We start from the raw sequence: 19920 nt of genomic DNA, 5'->3' as shown, positions 1-19920 counted from the left end.
AGAAACTCAGCTTTGCGCTCCCTGACCAGTCTTAGAGATGGTGCATCTCTACCAGTACTCAAAATGTACTACGTTCAAGCAGTTAGGTCACTCATCGACTATGCTGCTCCTGCTCTTACATCCCTCAGTGATAACCAATGGAAGACACTGCAAGTGTCTCAAAATGATGCCCTCAGAACAATGCTGGGAGCACCTATATGGGCGCGTAGAGAGAATCTAAGAACGGAAACCAATTTACCAGCATTAGAAAACAGGATCAAACAAAGGATAGCCTCCATAACAGCAAAACTTGTTGGAACCACCGCCAGACTGTCAATCGAAGACAGCATACAGAGATCGCTTCAGAAAAATCTTCAATATAGAACAAGCACATGGATGGATAATCTGGTCAAGATTCTAGAGAAAGTGGACTTGAAATGGACCATTAAAAAAAGGAGTAGATAGACCATATCAACACTTTCGGCAGCCTCCTCCATGGGAAGAATCGAGTCTAATCTGGTAATCATTGAAGGATTACCAGTTAAAAAATCAGCATGTGACTCGCAGAGGCTAAAAGCAGTCATAGAATGACAAATAGAAACCATCTCAAGACCTACAATGACTCACATCTTCACAGACGGATCAGTTGATCAAGAAAGAGGTTCTGCTGGGGCAGCAGTTTACACTACCAACCATGAAGCTTACTGGAGCATGAATAGTGGGTGCTCAACAATGCAAACAGAATTATATGCCCTGAAGGAGGCAATTCACTATTCAGTTGAGAATAATTTACATGATATCATTCATTCCGACTCTATATCTTTGCTCCAGGCATTGTTATCCAGTCAGCACAAAGATAATATACAACTCTTCATAGAAATCCAACATATAGGAAAAGAAGCCCATAATCTAGGGCTGTCAATTACCCTAAATTGGATACCAAGTCACATTGGCATAGATGGTAATGAAATGGCAGACTCATTAGCAAAAACTGCCACTGCTCTACCTGTTGTTCAGGTTGAAATACCTCCAAGTTTTTCACAGATTAAGGAGCAAATCAAGAAGAAAATAATCTCAACTGTCAAAAGTCGCCAAAACTGCCTTCCTCTCGAGCCAAAGTAGAGGAAGGAAGATCCAATGCTATATGGTACGAACAAGCCACTGGGTGGCTCTTTCGTACCATACGAACTTTACGAAAGTACGAAAGAGGTACCGTACTTTCGTATGTACCTCTTTCAAGCCTGGCAAAAAGATATCCAGAGACATTGCAGTACCCATACACAGACTCAAACTTGGACTCTTTACCCTTGTTACGGACTCTTTACCTTTGTCAGGGGGTAGAGTGGCAGTTCCAGCGCCATCTACGAGTCTGCACCCGAACTGTCCGGGAATCGTACGTAATATGGACAATGCCATCTGGTGGTGGTTATCTAGTAGTTGCAAATGGCTCAAGATTCCTGCCTTGGTCAGCCAGAGGGGTCGTTGTGAGTGACCTCTGGTGAGGAGACGCATCAAGACCAGCGCCACCTAGTGTGTGCTACAGAGCACAATGTAAACTCCCCAGTGGGTAGTGCTATTTCCTAGTTTCGCCGGTATCGGCAAGGTCATTGATGACGTTTTTGTGTCCACAGAGGTGACGTCTGGGGGCCGCGACACTGGAGACTGCAGTTCATCTTGGGCAGTCCACGGTCACCCTACATGGTCCTGGAAACGACCAAGTAAGCCGCCGCCGATGAAGCAGTGTGGTAGCTGCTAGTGCTTTAGTGTTGAAAAGATCGGCGTACCTTTGGGATTGCCTTAGTGGAAGGGGGGGGGGGAGAGACTGACGACATGGAGGTGCCTGTTGAGTAGTGCTGCTAGCTGGTCGCTAGAGACTGCTGCCAGGGGATCACTACCCCTGTATTGTAACTCCGCTCCGTGTGTGGCTGAGGTACTCTGCCAGCGAGTAGCTGGAGAGTGGTCGTGGGGGTACAGGCACCTCATGACACTGTCAGTGGGCTGGCCCACGTACCGGTGAACTCGCTGGTGTTCTTCCCAGTAAGATTGGATACGCTACTGGACAGTGAAGAAATACTGGGGATTGATGAACTCTGCACGTGAACACGTTTGATGACCAGACCACACACTAGAAGTTGAAAGGACGACGACGTTTCGGTCCGTCCTGGACCATTCTCAAGTCCTGGACCATTCTCAATCGACTTGAGAATGGTCCAGGACGGACCGAAACGTCGTCGTCCTTTCAACTTCTAGTGTGTGGTCTGGTCAACATACTTCAGCCACGTTATTGTGACTCATCGCCTGCAACACGTTTGATATTCTGAGCGAAAGGATTGTACACAAGTGTTGAAATAGCCTATCTGTTCTTTCTATATTATATACCCTATTAATACCCTTGTTCTGTCTTGTGTTGATGAAATTAATACCCTATTAATGCCACATCTTGTTCTGTCTTGTGTTAATGCCACATCACCCCTTCCACCTCACTCAAATGTAGATATAAAATCGGAGATGCGTAAGTTCTATTCAGTTGTGTATTTGTGAACTAAAGTCTTTGAAAATGTAATAAGTTTTACGAAACGCGCTCGTGTCGCGTCAGACTAGAAATAAAAATGAATTTTGGAGAATTGATTTTTGATTTACCTCCAACAGTGAAAAGAAATGTACGAAAGATTGAGAAAATTCGTGTTAGAATTATTAATCTTACTTTTTCGGTCATATTTAATAATATATGTCTACAGGAAAGACTGCTACCAAAATATATTAATATATATATATATATATATATATATATATATATATATATATATATATATATATATATATATATATATGTCGTACCTAGTAGCCAGAATGCACTTCTCAGCCTACTATGCAAGGCCCGATTTGCCTAATAAGCCAAGTTTTCCTGAATTAATATATTTTCTCTATTTTTTTTCTTAAGAAATGATAAAGCTACCCATTTCATTATGTATGAGGTCAATTTTTTTGTATTGGCGTTAAAATTGATGTAGATATATGACCGAACCTAACCAACCCTACCTAACCTAACCTAACCTATCTTTATAGGTAAGGTTAGGTTAGGTAGCGGAAAAAGTTAGGTTAGGTTAGGTTAGGTAGTCGAAAAAACATTATTTCATGAAAACTTGGCTTATTAGGCAAATCGGGCCTTGCATAGTAGGCTGAGAAGTGCGTTCTGGCTACTAGGTACGACATATGTATATATATATATATATATATATATATATATATATATATATATATATGTCGTACCTAGTAGCCAGAACTCACTTCTCAGCCTACTATTCAAGGCCCGATTTGCCTAATAAGCCAAGTTTTCCTGAATTAATATATTTACTATAATTTTTTTCTTATGAAATGATAAAGCAACCCTTTTCTCTATGTATGAGGTCAATTTTTTTTTATTTGAGTTAAAATTGACGAACATATATGACCGAACCTAACCAACCCTACCTAACCTAACCTAACCTATATTTATAGGTAAGGTTAGGTTAGGTAGCCAAAAAAAGCTAGGTTAGGTTAGGTTAGGTAGGTTAGGTAGACGAAAAAACATTAATTCATGAAAACTTGGCTTATTAGGCAAATCGGGCCTTGAATAGTAGGCTGAGAAGTGCGTTCTGGCTATTAGGTACGACATATATATATATAATTTAATTATGTTCAGATTATTTGAAAATATAATATTATCATTCATGTAACTGATGAATTCTCATAACATATGAACTTAAATTGGCCACAAAATCAATCTCCTGGTTACTTTAATGTCTTTGACAACCTGGAGCTACAGCATTGCAACACAATGTACTCAACCAACACTCACCTCACACATGCGGGAACTCAACGAGGGGCTACATGATGATCTGGAACAAGCTTCAGCAATTCTGACACAGTCCTTGGTGGTGTCATCATAGGATGTACCAAAGGAACTATATCCGCGGTAACGGGGGGTAGTCGGTGAGGAACAGTGAATACGTCCGCTGCCACATTGTGAGCTTGATCTAGTCCAGCTCTAATGCACAGAAACAAAAGAAGTCATTATTATAAAACATAGGACCAGCTTATTCCCATAAATGGGTCAACCCATGCCATTGTAGGTGCAAGCCCAGTGTCCTTGTTACCACATATCCAGTACCTCCAGTGTTCTTGTTAGCATGTACCCAGTACACTAGTGTTCTTTTTACCACATTCCCATTACCCCAGTGAACCTGTTACCACATACCCAGTACCCCAGTGTTCTTGTTAGCATATACCCAGTAAAACAGTGTTCTTATTACCACATACTCAGTACCCTTGTTTTTGTTAGCATATGTCCGGTACCACAGTGGAGGCCAAGACCGTCAGTAGTTTCAAAGCGTTATATGACAAAGAGTGTTGGGAAGACGGGACACCACGAGCGTAGCTCTCATCCTGTAACTACACTTATGTAATTAACAGTGTTCTTGTTACCCCATACTCAGTACCCTAGTGTTCTTGTTAGCATATACCCAGTAAACTGGTGTTCTTTTTATAAAGCTTCTGGTCCGTCTGATAGTACCTATCAGACGAAAAAGAAGCACTAACAAACAGAGAAGGGTGCCACAGTAAATCACAAAAGAACCAGAAGCACTAACATGGTATGGCGCCACAAAATATCACAGACAGACCAGAAGCACTAACAAACAGGGAAGGACGCCACAGTACCTTACAGATGGACCAGATGCACTAACAAACAGGGAAGGACGCCACAGTACCTTACAGATGGACCAGATGCACTAACAAACAGGGAAGGACGCCACAGTACCTTACAGATGGACCAGATGCACTAACAAACAGGGAAGGACGCCACAGTACCTTACAGATGGACCAGATGCACTAACAAACAGGGAAGGACGCCACAGTACCTCACAGATGGACCAGATGCACTAACAAACAGGGAAGGACGCCACAGTACCTCACAGATGGACCAGAAGCACTAACAAACAGGGAAGGGCCCCACAGTACCTCACAGACGGACCAGATGCACTAACAAACAGGGAAGGACGCCACAGTACCTCACAGTCGGACCAGATGCACTAACAAACAGGGAAGGACGCCACAGTACCTCACAGACGGACCAGATGCACTAACAAACAGGGAAGGACGCCACAGTACCTCACAGTCGGACCAGATGCACTAACAAACAGGGAAGGGCCCCACAGTACCTCACAGACGGACCAGATGCACTAACAAACAGGGAAGGGCCCCACAGTACCTCACAGACAGACCAGATGCACTAACAAACAGGGAAGGACGCCACAGTACCTCACAGACGTAGGGGTCCTCGTCGGAGCCGTCGCTACAGTGCTTGCTGGAGTCACACACAGAGGTAAGACTGATGCAGTGACTGCCCTTGAGACACTCGATATCATAATCGGAGCTGCACCTTGCCTCGGTTCCTGCCGGGAGAGAGAGAGATATCTTTAGAACGATGTTTTAACTAATGTATACATACCAAGATACTTTTACGCTGCTAGCTCCAGCTCTTGTGTCTCGCTTTCTATACTTCAGTCGATTAGTAAACAGGTTTTGGAACCTTTGGGGATTTCATCTCTATTAATGAAAATGTAGATGGAGGCGTCCTCCTCCAATACTTTTCATTGTCCATCCCTATTATTTGTTCCTCTAACCCTAAAAAATACCTTACATTCATGTAATTCATTCAAGTTCACGGATTTCTTCCATGTTTATCCTTTGTTAAAGATCCTGCCTCTGTCCGGTTTGCTTACTTACCTAAATATTTTGTATGTCGTAGTTATATCAATTATGTTTCTTCACTCGTGCCTCTCAGCACTGGGACAAATCTGGTGTTATATCTCTTTCCTTTCTATTTTATTTGACACAAAATAGTCTGTATGCTGGTGTCGTGAATTACATAACTGGCCTCACATGTGTGTGATACTTGTGCTGGGTACCCGGTTGAACCCGGGTCTCCCACCCCCAGACATCCCCACCCTTTTCCCCCCTATTTCATATCTCATGCTTATACCCCCTCCTTCCTGTATTCACGCCCCCCCCCCCATCCAACCTTCTCTAACTTTCTCACCAACATCTTCCCCGTCTCTTCACCTTTCTGCTAACATCATCTGTCTCCAGCTTATCCTTCCTTCTCTCTTTCTCTGCAAATATATTATAACGAAGCACTAAAATTGATAAATAAGTGTACTTCATTAAAATGTCAGGAGGGTAAAGGAAAGTCTAGATGCCGATATTTCATAAAGTGTAGCCCTGAGGCCAACCTCGACTGGCCTATGACACTCCCATACCCCACGGGCTGCATGTGTGAGAGTTGGGTGAGGCTAGCCCTAAGCATCCGGTCTCCTACCTCAGACATGTAATGGTATGTGCAGACCATAGCTCCTTCCCCTTCCCTCGCTTGCCTTCCCTCCCTTTGGTCACCCCTCCCATTCATCACAGTCTGACCCTCGTGGCCATAAACAGTTTGAAGTCACTTGTTCCCCTCCCTCTCCTGTCCATCTCTCCAGTGACGAATTGGAAATAGTACCTCAGGGCCAATAAACTTGTGCTCTCAAGTTACACGTGGGAGCCCGGCCAACGTTCCCACAGGACGGTAGTGGTGCTGTCCCAGTTACTGGAGTTTTCTGTCAAGAGGAATTGACCCTTATGGTCAAGCCTGATTCTGATTGGTTGAAGCCATGGAGGCCTGTGGAGGCGGGGTCCCCACAGGGTAGTGCCTGTTCATGCCATTGGCCAAGATTCTAGATCACCCAGTTGTGTTTAAATCCATTGGCCATAGGCTTGGGATAGGCGGAGTTAAATTGGGCCTAGGAACTAGGGAGTGGAGCCTATCCCACTGGTAAGCGTTTTTAGAAAATATTAGTTAGTGTGTCTTGGGGCTTACTGGGGTACAGGTCTCCTGACATGTAGGGCCAGCCATTCAGCATCGTGGCCGAGGCTGTAGGATTAAGGTAATGTCTGTCTGAGTTTTGGTACAACAGAAATACACCTCACAATTTTTCCAATTTGCCTCTTAGGATGTGCTAGGACCTTTCAAATTTGATTTTAATTTACGTGCTTAATTTAATAAAGAAAAATACATTGGTTCCAGTGGTATTCAGTTAATCCCCTTTTTAATATATTTTTCTACTTTGTCATTTTGTATATGTGGTTGATATATTGGCTTGGAAAGTTTCTGTGTTCTCCTCCATCTTATGAATATTAAAGTCGCTCTTGAATTCCCTTTTCAGTTCAGTAAGATTACAGTATTAATCCAATTAAGTTTCATTTACTTGCCCCTTTGAGTTCCAGGATTATTGAGTCCCTTCCTTCCAGGGGAAACAATAATTTAGACACATTCATTTATGGTTGGGAAGATGGTGGCCATGTTTTAATGATTTTAATTATTAGTTATAAATTAATAACCCCTATTCTTGTTGTGTCTTCCTAATTTATTATTCAACTTATATTCGTGGCAGTTCAGTGAGGGGGAGTCATACTGGACTGTAACAGAGTTAACCTGGGGTATTGGATGAAGGGAAAGAGTAGAGAGAAGTAAGAAAAGAGTTATTACAACAAGGGTAGCGTTCATAGATATTTCAGACAGATAAATATGAAATCTCTCTTCCCCCTCCCTCCCAATCTCCCCCTCCCTCATCTCTCTTCTGCCATTCCCCCCTCTCCTCTGATGATGATGAATAACTATAGATGATGGTACTATGAAGAATAACACTGTTAATCATCATAGTACCTCTAAGTAAGACACAAAATACATTAACAAGTAACAAAACAGACATTATTGCTGCCTACAGAGTAGGCAAAAAGAATCCATCAGGACAAAACCAGCGGAAAATTCGCCTGAATCTGTCGTCCCAGTCCATGAAATCACATCTTGTCCGGACAGCTGCATCCCAACGACAGGGCATCTACATCAACGAGTGCTTGACTACAAAAAGACAGCAACTACTCCACCGCCTGCGTCAAATCCGTCATCAAAACCCAGATGCAATTCATCAGTGCTTCGTTAGAGATGGCGTGATTAAAGTGAGAAAGACTTCAGGAGGTAGAATGTTTACAGTTGCTAATGAGGATAACCTCAACACTTTCCTCTCCCAGTGTGGTTTGTCTCACCTTATTATCACTCAATGAGTCAACATAATTAACCCCCTTGTCACCTACTGCGGGCTAGGTATCCTAAGTCTCTTTGTTTCACTTTTTAAATTAATTTTTAATTTACTTTTTACTAGTCATTTATTAGACTTAATTAATTGAGTCCATTAATATTTCTTTAGGTCTTATTAATTATACGATCATAACTAAACTATTTATAGTTAATAAAGATTAGCTTAAATTTGCCAATGTTTATTATTCAACTTTTTTCTTTGATTACATTTATTACCTAGGTTGCCTAGCCTCGCCATACTCCCTTACTCCATTGTACCCCTGGCTTTGCCTGTGTCTCAAAATGCAAATTATTACCTACAGTGTACCTGAGAGTACTTGCCAGCAATCTACCTCATTTTTCTTTTTTTGTTCATTTTGCGTTTGTGTTGTATAGTCTTGTTTATATATTTTTTCCCCCTTTTATATCAAAAATTTATTTTGTAATTGCCATTCTTGCCTTGTTTTCCTACAACCAGCCTTTTAATGCAGACAAGTATAGACCCAGTACTAAACCTCTTATCCACTATCTATGACAATCCTCACTTTAATGATCAAAATTGCAGATATTTTACGGCACATGATGTAAACAATGTATTAATACATAATCACAGTATCTCTGTAATCAACTTGAACGTTAGATCTCTAGGTAAACACTTCGATGATGTTAGTGCCTTGATTGAAACTATTGACAACAAATTCTCTTTTATTATACATACTGAAACGTGGTTGAAAGAGGATAATACTCAACTCTTTAACATGCCTAACTACTCAGCAATTCACAACTGTCGTCAAATGCAGAGAGGTGGTGGTACTGCTCTTTACTACCACCAAGAATTAACATGCTTAAAAATAATTAGAACTAGAGACTGCTGTGGGGAGTATATCTTCGCCAGTTTCAGAGTCAAGGGTGCCGAGTCTGTCCTGTCTGTGGGTGCAGTCTATAGAATTCCTAACACTGATGTGTCCAAATTCAACTCAAACCATAGAAATCTAATACTAGATAACAGACTGAACAAAAACCATCTAATTATCGCAGGGTACTTTAATATTGACCTCTGCGAGCCTGAACACCCTACTGCTGTTAGCTTCCTCAACTGTATGAATTCCTGCTTCCTCATACCCTTAATCACTAGACCTACTAGAATCACTGATAGCACTGCCACGACTCTAGATCACATCTGGACCAACATAACCTCTCCGCTTACTTCAGGTATAATCACCGATAGCACTACAAACCCCACATTTCTCCTAACATTAACAAACCACCTCTAGAGACAAGAGAGTTAAGCTTTAGGCTGCACAATGAAACTGCTATAGGCAATTTTATAACTGCTGCTGCTAATGTCAACTGGGAGTCAGAGTTAGGTAACATAGGAGACATCAACCTAGCAGTGCAATCTTTTCTTCAAAAAACTCTCAGCCTTTATAACACCCACAGTCCTATGCTAACGAAATAAGTCACAACCAAAAGGCTAAACAATCCTTGGCTTACAAAGGGAATACTTAAATCCATTAATAAAAAACATGACCTTGAGAAGAAGTATAGGTTAGGAACCGTCTCCAAAGAATTCTCAAAAAATTACTCGTTATTGCTATCTAAAATAATTAGAAGAACCAAAACTAAATACTACGAAGATAAATTTACCCAAACAAAGAGCAACATTAAGAAAACATGGAACACAATTTCACAGATATTGGGATCAAAGAAGATTTTAAATAACAAACCAATACTCCTGTCCAATAACGATGGTCAGCTTTCAGCCTCTGATTCTGCTATTGAGTTCAATAGGTTCTACTCTTCCATTGGTTCATCCCTTGCAAATGATATTCCATCTTCCAGTACTGATGTTAAGGACTATCTTACAGGTAACTATCCACAGTCTCTGTTGTACCTAAAGCCTACAAATTCCACTGATGTTAATGAGATAATCCTTTCCCTTAAAAAAAGGCTAGTGCCCTTGAGGAGATACCAACTTTAATTTACAAAAAAACTCCAGATCCCCTGCTATTGCATTGCTCTTCAATAAGTCACTTAAACTCCAAACCTTTCCAGATATTCTAAAAAAAGCGAGAGTAACCCCTGTCCACAAATGTGGTGATCTCACAGTTGTTAACAACTACAGACCTATATCAATCCTGCCTAACTTGTCAAAAATATTTGAAAAACTAATCTACAAGCAGCGTTACTCTTATCTAGCCAAACACAATATACTTAGCTCTTGTCAATATGGCTACAGACCCAAAAAAAGCACTAACGATGCACTTATTAGTATGATTACCTTGATTCATGCAGCTCTGAGTTCCTTCATGCTAAAATGAGTTCCCTGTTGGGTTATTTGTGGAACTGTGTAAGGCTTTTGACACTGTCAACCACCAAAACCTTCTTCTTAAATTACATCATTATGGAGTCAGAGGTCACTCCCAGCAATACCTCAAATCTTACCTTACTGACAGGCTCCAGTATGTTTCTGTGAATAATTAATTTTCTCCCACCCTACCCATCAACATTGGTGTTCCTCAGGGCAGCATACTTGGCCCTCTCCTCTTTCTCATCTACATTAATGACCTTCCAAATGCCTCCCAAAACCTCAAACCAATTCTATTTGCTGACGACACAACCTACATTTACTCCAGTCCTGACCCTCTTGCTCTAAATGTCACAGTAAATACTGAGCTAAATAAAGTCTATCTTTGGCTATCTGCCAACAAACTCACCCTTAACACTGACAAAACTTTCTATATTCTGTTTGGCAATAAATGCTCTAATCAAATAAATCTCAGGATAAACAATACCCAAATTTGTTACAAAATAGATGGCAAATTCCTTTGTGTTCTTATTGACCACAAGCTGAATTTCCAGGGTCACATTCTAAATATATCAAAAAAGTTTCAAAAACTGTTGCCATTCTTTCTAAGATCAGATATTATGTACCTCACCCTGCCCTGGTGACGCTCTATTACTCCCTCATCTATCCATATCTCAAGTATGGTATTTGTGCTTGGGGTTCTACTACCCAAAATCATTTACGTCCTCTAATTACTCAACACAAAGCTGCTATTAGGACAATATCCAACTCTGGCCCCAGACATCACTCGGTACCCCTACTCAAATCTCTGAATATGTTAGATATTAAGTCACTGCACATTCTCTCATGTGTGTTATACATATATAAAACGCTGAACTGTAATGCCGATCCTGATCTCAAAAGCTTCATTGTAGGTTGTAACAGAACCCATGAGCACCACACCAGAAACAAATACAGTTTTGATATTCCTAGAGTACGACTTAATCAAACTAGAAATGCTCTACAAATCAAGGGACCCAGAATGTGGAATGACCTTCCCAATCATGTTAAAGACTGTACCTCTCTCAACCAGTTTAAGATAAAAACAAAGCACTACCTAATAAATTCCCTGTAACCTACCTTACCCCTCTATTGTCAACACATGTCTGTTATTTTAAACAACGCTGTTTGTCGACCTAATTGTATTTGTGCTGCTTTTTCTGCCATGTTCCCACCTTTTTTATTTTTATTTGTATTTCTTCTCAACACATTTTATACTTTAATCTCAATTTGTATTAAGTTTTAGTCTTTAATCTTCTTCCTGCTCGAAACACTTAGCGTAATAGTTGCTTTAGGCATTGTATGTACTAGCTCTATCTATAAATCTATCAATTTTTGTATAACCTCTTGTATGTATGTACTTTACCTGAATAAACATTTATTTATTATTTATTTATTTATTTAAGTGCACTTTTATTCATCATAGTATCCCAAAGTACACTGTTATTCTTATTAGTATCCCGAAATACACTGTTATTTATGAAATTATCCCAAAGTACACTGATATTCATCATAGTATCCCAAAATACACTGTAATTCATTATATAATTGTAAAGTATTCCATTCTTCGTCATAATGTCCAAAAGAACACCTTTCACCTATCAAGTAAATTTTGTTCATCATAGTCGTGCAAAGTGCCCCGTTTTGGATCATAGTATTTCAAAGTACATTTACCATGATGAACTATGGAGTACTTTTGGATACTATTATGAATTATTTGGTTCTTGCAATATTATGATGAAGAAATGGTACTTTGGAATATTATTATTAGAGGGTTCTTGGGGTTAATATTTTGAATTAATTAACGGGTACTTTAGAAGATTATTATAATCTATGGAGGTACTTTGGTAGATTATTATGATCTATGGGTACTTTAGGAGATTATTGATGATCTACGGAGTACTTTGGGAGATTATTGTGATCTACGGGGTGCTTTAGGAGATTATTGATGATCTACGGAGTACTTTGGGAGATTATTGATGATCTATGAGGTACTTTGGGAGATTATTGTGATCTACGGGGTACTTTAGGAGATTATTGTGATCTACGGGGTACTTTGGGAGATTATTGTGATCTACGGGGTACTTTGGGAGATTATTGTGATCTACGGAAGTACTTTGGGAGATTATTGTGATCTATGGAGGTACTTTGGGAGATTATTGTGATCTACGGAGGTACTTTGGGAGATTATTGTGATCTACGGAGGTACTTTGGGAGATTATTGATGATCTACGGAGGTACTTTGGGAGATTATTGTGATCTACGGAGGTACTTTGGGAGATTATTGTGATTTAAGGGGTACTTTGGGAGATTATTGTGATCTACGGAGGTACTTTGGGAGAGTATTGTGATTTAAGGGGTACTTTGGGAGATATATAAGATCTACGGGGTACTTTGGAAGATTATTGATGATCTACAGAGGTACTTTGGGAGATTATTGTGATCTACGGAGGTACTTTGGGAGATTATTGTGATTTAAGGGGTACTTTGGGAGATTATTGTGATCTACGGAGGTACTTTGGGAGATTATTGTGATTTAAGGGGTACTTTGGGAGATATATAAGATCTACGGGGTACTTTGGGAGATTATTGATGATCTACGGAGTACTTTGGGAGATTATTGTGATCTACGGGGTACTTTAGGAGATTATTGATGATCTACGGAGTACTTTGGGAGATTATTGTGATCTACAGGGTACTTTAGGAGATTATTGTGATCTACGGGGTACTTTAGGAGATTATTGTGATCTACGGGGAACTTTGGGAGATTATTGTGATCTACGGGGTACTTTAGGAGATTATTGTGATCTACGGGGTACTTTGGGAGATTATTGTGATCTATGGAGGTACTTTGGGAGATTATTGTGATCTATGGGGTACTTTGGGAGATTATTGTGATCTATGGGGTACTTTGGGAGATTATTGTGATCTGATACTTGGGAGACAGTATTGAACTAGCTTAGGTTACTGCGATGAAATATGGAGTAGTTTTGGTAAATCATGATGAACTAAAATGTATTTTGGAGTTCTCTACCGAACCAAAGGATACGATAAGGAAATTTAGGGTATTTTGGGAAATTATGGTAAATAATGAGGTCCATTTGTGAAATTTTGATAAACTAATGGTTAACACTTGAGACCATGAAGAACTTGGGGTACTTTGGAATACTAGGGTAAACTAAGGGGTATTACAAGATATTATAATGAATTCAGGGAATCCTTGGAAGATTATGATGAATTAAGATATACATTGGAAGACTTGTTAGTAATATAGGGTGGTTGACGAGACTATGATGAGAACTAGAATACTTTAGGATTCTTTGATTAAGAACAGAGTACTTTGGGAGACTACAATGAATTAAAGAGTACTTTATGGGACTATGATGAACTCCTGGATGCTTACAGAGACGAAGATGAACTACCGGGTATTTTGGGATACTATGATGAACGTGGTACTTATGGATAATGGGATAAAATGAAGGGTAATCAGTGAGATTTAATATTTAAGACTTATTTTGGGATGCTGTGATCAACTAAGGAGTGCTTTGGGATGTTGTGATCAACTAAGGAGTGCTCTGGGATGCTGTGATCAACTAAGGAGTGCTTTGGGATGCTGTGATCAACTGAAGGGTATTATTGGAGACTATATGCACAAAGGTGCATGTTATGAAGTTAAGATGAACAACAGAGAAATTTTCATTACAGTGATGAACTGAGATTCAAGTCCAAGTAAACACAAAAAAAGAGTATCAGGAAATGGATATACGGACGAACTGCATGTACACCAGAGATACAAGAAGAAAAACATTGCTAGAATTTGTGAATCTAATATGATTTGTTCTACAACATACATGAGACAAGCATTACAGAATGCATCTCTAGTGTGGAGTTGTGGCTTAAAAATGCACAAAGCTACGATTCGAACTTAAGCTAAAATTGGGCGAGTACAACAGCAGGTCAGGTCCCAGGAGCTAGAGCTTGACCCTCAGCAACACCTGGGTGAGTACAACAGCAGGTCCCGCCTCTCAGCTGTCAATCAACAGGTATACAGGTTCCTGAGCCTATTGGGCTCTATCATATCTACATTTAAAACTGTGTATGGAGTCAGCCTCCACCACATCACTGCCTAATGCATTCCATTTACTAACCACTCTGACACTGAAAAAGTTCTTTCTAATGTCTCTGTGGCTCATTTGGGTACTCAGCTTCCACCTGTGTCCCCGTGTTCGTGTACCACCCGTATTAAATTATCCATCCTTGTCTACCCTGTCAATTTCCCTGTATCCTTGCCTTCTTACGGCAATATGCTCGTAAAGTCTTACTAGCTTATTGCCCCATTACAAATCACCCCATTAAACTGTGCGACGATGGAAACAATGTAGTTAACTTGCCTGCCAGTAACACGGACGTAAGCCCCAGCAACCAGAGAAGTCTCACGTGAACCATGTCTGCGCCCTTTGCTGCTGTGGGAGGCAGAGGTCACTGCTGCTGTGGGAGGCAGAGGTCACTGCTGCTGTGGGAGGCAGAGGTCACTGCTGCTGTGGGAGGCAGAGGTCACTGCTGCTGTGGGAGGCAGAGGTCACTGCTGCTGTGGGAGGCAGAGGTCACTTCTGCTGTGGGAGGCAGAGGTCACTGCTGCTGTGGGAGGCAGAGGTCACTGCTGCTGTGGGAGGCAGAGGTCACTGCTGCTGTGGGAGGCAGAGGTCACTGCTGCTGTGGGAGGCAGAGGTCACTGCTGCTGTGGGAGGCAGAGGTCACTGCTGCTGTGGGAGGCAGAGGTCACTGTATTTTATAATTGGTAAACAGTAAATTCCATTACAAAATCTTGCACAAGGCTTAAGAAAATTAATAAAATTAAAAATTAACACAAGACTGCAGACACAATGTCCCACCACGAGGGTACACTCTATACAACACAATACAGTATTGTATACCTGCAGGTACAGCAGACACAACGTCCCACCACGAGGGTATACTCTACACAACAACACAATACAGTATTGTATACCTGCAGGTACAGCAGACACAATGTCCCACCACGGGGGTATACTCTACACAACAACACAATGCAGTATTGTATACCTGCAGGTACAGCAGACACAACGTCCCACCACGAGGGTATACTCTACACAACAACACAATGCAGTATTGTATACCTGCAGGTACAGCAGACACAACGTCCCACCACGAGGGTATACTCTACACAACAACACAATACAGTATGGTATACCTGCAGGTACAGCAGACACAACGTCCCACCACGGGGGTATACTCTACACAACAACACAATACAGTATAGTATACCTGCAGGTACAGCAGACACAACGTCCCACCACGAGGGTATACTCTACACAACAACACAATACAGTATTGTATACCTGCAGGTACAGCAGACACAACGTCCCACCACGAGGGTATACTCTACACAACAACAGTCAACAACCCAATTAAAGGTCGTCCCACGGACGGTACTTAAGGTAAAGCTTAACTACGATGTTGTGGTGAGCACCAAGATCACTATGATGAGGAGTGGTCATGACGATGACGATGTTGTGGTGAGCACCAAGATCACTATGATGAGGAGTGGTCATGAAGCACCAAGATCACTAATATAGTGTGGTGGTGACGATGCATGAAGATCACTACGATCTGGGGGGGGGGGGGGGGGGTGTTGTGATGAAGCACCAAGACCACTACGAAAGACGGGTGGTGATAAACAACAAAGGTCTCTACGATGGGGGAGGGGGAGTGAGTGTCGGAAAACCCGACAACATTTACCAATATTCTGTACAATATGCAGATAATATTGCTGCTGTTTGTATTAAAATGTCAACCCTCAGAAAATAAAGACTAATGGAATTTTCCGTCGATAAAAAACGGGAGATCAATGCCACATCGCTTTTAAATTCACCAGGTAATTCTGTTTGGAATTATTCTTAATACAGTGGTGTTGGGACTATAAATATCATAAAAACATTTGCCTTGAACCAACTGAATTAACAACACGAAAATAGATTGATATGAAGAAGCCTGATTCGAGGGTGGAGGAGACCACCGCTCGACCGCTCTCGCACAAGACAGCACATATATGACTTAATGTTTAAAGTCAATATGTTGAATATGAATTAGTACATATGTGGCATATCCCCAGTAACATTTTTTCCAAGGTCCAAACTCTTCCTCACGTACCAATTTACATCTCACAATACCCGTCCATCGCCGTAGACAGCAGAATTGTCGTGATTGGCTATAGTGGACCCCATACCTATCTTTTTTTTTTTTTTTTTTTTTTTTTTTTTTTTTTTTGAGATATATACAAGAGTTGTTACATTCTTGTACAGCCACTAGTACGCGTAGCGTTTCGGGCAAGTCCTTAATCCTATGGTCCCTGGAATACGATCCCCTGCCGCGAAGAATCGTTTTTTTCATCCAAGTACACATTTTACTGTTGCGTTAAACAGAGGCTACAGTTAAGGAATTGCGCCCAGTAAATCCTCCCCGGCCAGGATACGAACCCATGACATAGCGCTCGCGGAACGCCAGGCGAGTGTCTTACCACTACACCACAGAGACTGCATGGGTAGTTATTGATCCTATGGGTAGTTATTGGGCCCAGACCCATCCTACAAGTTGTATGGACCCCTTACCCACCTAACAGGTGGTAGACGATCCTATACCCATCCTACAGTAGGTAGTAGACACTCTGCCATCCTGTTTGCAGTAGTTTACCCCAAAGACATTCCAACGTAACATTGTTTTCTGTTGACGTTCCTAAAATACATTCTTTAAAGATTTTTAAAGCACAAACTAGTGTATATAATGTTGATTGATGAAGCACTATTATATTATGTAATAATTTATAGTCCTTATTATAATTTACTATGAACAAGTAATATTTCTCAAAACAAAACTACGAGCCTACAATTGGATATAGCTGATCTGTAATATTTTAAGAGCATGGACAACAGTAGGTAAATTTCACAACCCATGTGGGACCTGAAAACTACAATTTTCATTATAATTGAACCAATCACGACTATTCTGCTGTCTACGGTGATGGACGGATACTGTGAGACGTAAATTGGTACGTGAGGAAGGGTTTGGGCCTTGGAAAAAATGTAACTGGGAATATACCACATATGTACTAATTCATATTCAACATATTGACTTTAAGCATGGAGAGTTATGGAGTGTAAATTAGTGCTTCCATTATCAACACGCATCGTCTACTATCAAAGGGAAGTATTTTTTCCGATTCCTGTATTATCTAGGTTATTAGAGGTCTTTAATATTCGATATATAATATTAACGGTCAGGATGCAAGCGAGACACAAAATCATGGTAAATATTTCTTGGACTCATCTCATAAATCATAATTACTATATTCCTCTAATCTAGCTGTCATATATTAGGATTACTGCTATTATTTGTGAGTGCCCTTTGACAGGTGTAATTGAAGAGGAAGAAGTAATAACAATTACTTGGGACACCAGTACAAATGTAGATACCACCCTCAACCATGAGGATTATTTGGTGTGATCATTCTTGTTCATACTGGTGGAACAGGCCTACCTACAAAAAGATAATGCCTCCCAATTTAATCAGTTAAATATGTGGTTTAATACTGTAGTGAATGTCTACTAACCAATAATTTATATGGTTAACTAAATGTAAAGCATAACCCCCCACCCCCAGTAATGTGTAAAGTAGTCGATTTGTGGGAATTTTAAGAAATAAAGTCCACTTTAACCATCAAACAATTTGCTACCGAAATATATAAAATAACATAAAATATAACATTCTATATAAATCTATATAAATTAAATAAATATAAATCTCACAAGTCGGTTTTCCACGGTGATGAAGCACCAACATCACTGTGGGGGGGGGGGGAATGAAGTACCAAGATCACTACGATAGTGTGGTGATGAGGCACCAAGATCACTATGATATTATAGTCGTGATGAAGCACCAAACTCACTATGATAGGGTGGTGATGATGGACCAGCTAGATCACTATGATATGGTGGCAGTGATGAAGCAACATATCACTATAATTGGGTGGTGATGATGAAGCACCAAGATCCCTACGATCTGGGAGGGGGGGGGTGATGAAGTACCCATATAACTATGATGGGTGCCGGTGATGAAGAACCAAAATACCACTATGTAAGGTGGGTGGTGATGGAGCACCAACATCACTAAGATAAGAGGATTGTGATGAAGCACCAAGATCACTATGATGGGAGGGGGGGGTGATGAAGCACCAAGATCACAACGATGGGAGGGGGGGGTGATGAAGTACCAAGATCACTATGATGGGAGGGGGGGGGGGGTTATGAAGCACCAAGATCACTATGATGGGAGGGGGGGGGGGTGATGAAGCACCAAGATCACTATGATGGGAGGGGGGGGGGGTGATGAAGCACCAAGATCACTATGATGGGAGGGGGGGTGATGAAGCACCAAGATCACTATGATGGGAGGGGGGGGTGATGAAGCACCAAGATCACTATGATGGGAGGGGGGGGTGATGAAGCACCAAGATCACTATGATGGGAGGGGGGGTGATGAAGCACCAAGATCACTATGATGGGAGGGGGGGGGTGATGAAGCACCAAGATCACTATGATGGGAGGGGGGGGTGATGAAGCACCAAGATCACTATGATGGGAGGGGGGGGGTGATGAAGCACCAAGATCACTATGATGGGAGGGGGGGTGATGAAGCACCAAGATCACTATGATGGGAGGGGGGGGGGGTGATGAAGCACCAAGATCACTATGATGGGGGGGGGGTGATGAAGCACCAAGATCACTATGATGGGAGGGGGGGGGTGATGAAGCACCAAGATCACTATGATGGGAGGGGGGGTGATGAAGCACCAAGATCACTATGATGGGAGGGGGGGGGGTGATGAAGCACCAAGATCACTATGATGGGAGGGGGGGGGGTGATGAAGCACCAAGATCATTATGATGGGAGGGGGGGGTGATGAATCACCAAGATCACTATGATGGGAGGGGGGGGGTGATGAAGCACCAAGATCACTATGATGGGAGGGGGGGGTGATGAAGCACCAAGATCACTACTATTGTTGAGTGGTGATGAAGCACCAAGGCAAACTGTATTCACCGATCAACCAACATGCCTGGCGTGTGGAGCGGTGCCCTGGTGTGTGGAGCGGTGCCCTGGTGTGTGGAGCGGTGCCCTGGTGTGTGGCGCGGTGCCCTGGTGTGTGGAGCGGTGCCCTGGTGTGTGGCGCGGTGCCCTGGTGTGTGGAGCGGTGCCCTGGTGTGTGGAGCGGTGCCCTGGTGTGTGGAGCGGTGCCCTGGCGTGTGGAGCGGTGCCCTGGTGTGTAGTGTACCGTCCGCGTGGTGAGTGTGGTAAGTCCCACCGCCACGGCCACTCTGCCTCCAAACCCCGCCCGCTACCCAGCGTC

At 41.8% G+C, this 19920-nt stretch overlaps 1 protein-coding gene across 1 annotated transcript; it reads right to left on the bottom strand.

Annotated features, from left to right (window-relative positions):
- Positions 1–1214: 1214 nt before the first annotated feature.
- On the bottom strand, positions 1215–15254 carry LOC123771190 (low-density lipoprotein receptor). Its single transcript, XM_069309376.1, has 4 exons — positions 14870–15254; positions 5278–5411; positions 3818–4006; positions 1215–1220 (listed from the first exon to the last, which is right to left on the bottom strand). The coding sequence occupies exons 1-4, from the start codon at positions 14922–14924 to the stop codon at positions 1215–1217; spliced, it is 384 nt and encodes a 127-aa protein (XP_069165477.1). The 5' UTR covers positions 14925–15254.
- Positions 15255–19920: the final 4666 nt, after the last annotated feature.

This window comes from Procambarus clarkii, chromosome 65, assembly GCF_040958095.1.
Source record: "Procambarus clarkii isolate CNS0578487 chromosome 65, FALCON_Pclarkii_2.0, whole genome shotgun sequence".
In the NCBI taxonomy this organism is placed as follows: domain Eukaryota; kingdom Metazoa; phylum Arthropoda; class Malacostraca; order Decapoda; family Cambaridae; genus Procambarus; species Procambarus clarkii.
The sequence above is the reverse complement of the archived record's forward strand: the minus strand, read 5'-3'. Positions and strand labels throughout refer to the sequence as shown.

What these genes read in the sequence shown, in the direction of transcription:
- LOC123771190 (XM_069309376.1), bottom strand. Translation starts at nt 14,924, where the DNA reads ATGGTTCACGTGAGACTTCTCTGGTTGCTGGGGCTTACGTCCGTGTTA. An exon ending in TACGTCCGTGTTACTGGCAG is followed by an intron (nt 5,412 to 14,869) that starts GCAAGTTAACTA and finishes CTCTCCCGGCAG; the next exon opens with GAACCGAGGCAAGGTGCAGC. An exon ending in AGGACCCCTACGTCTGTGAG is followed by an intron (nt 4,007 to 5,277) that starts GTACTGTGGCGT and finishes TCTGTGCATTAG; the next exon opens with AGCTGGACTAGATCAAGCTC.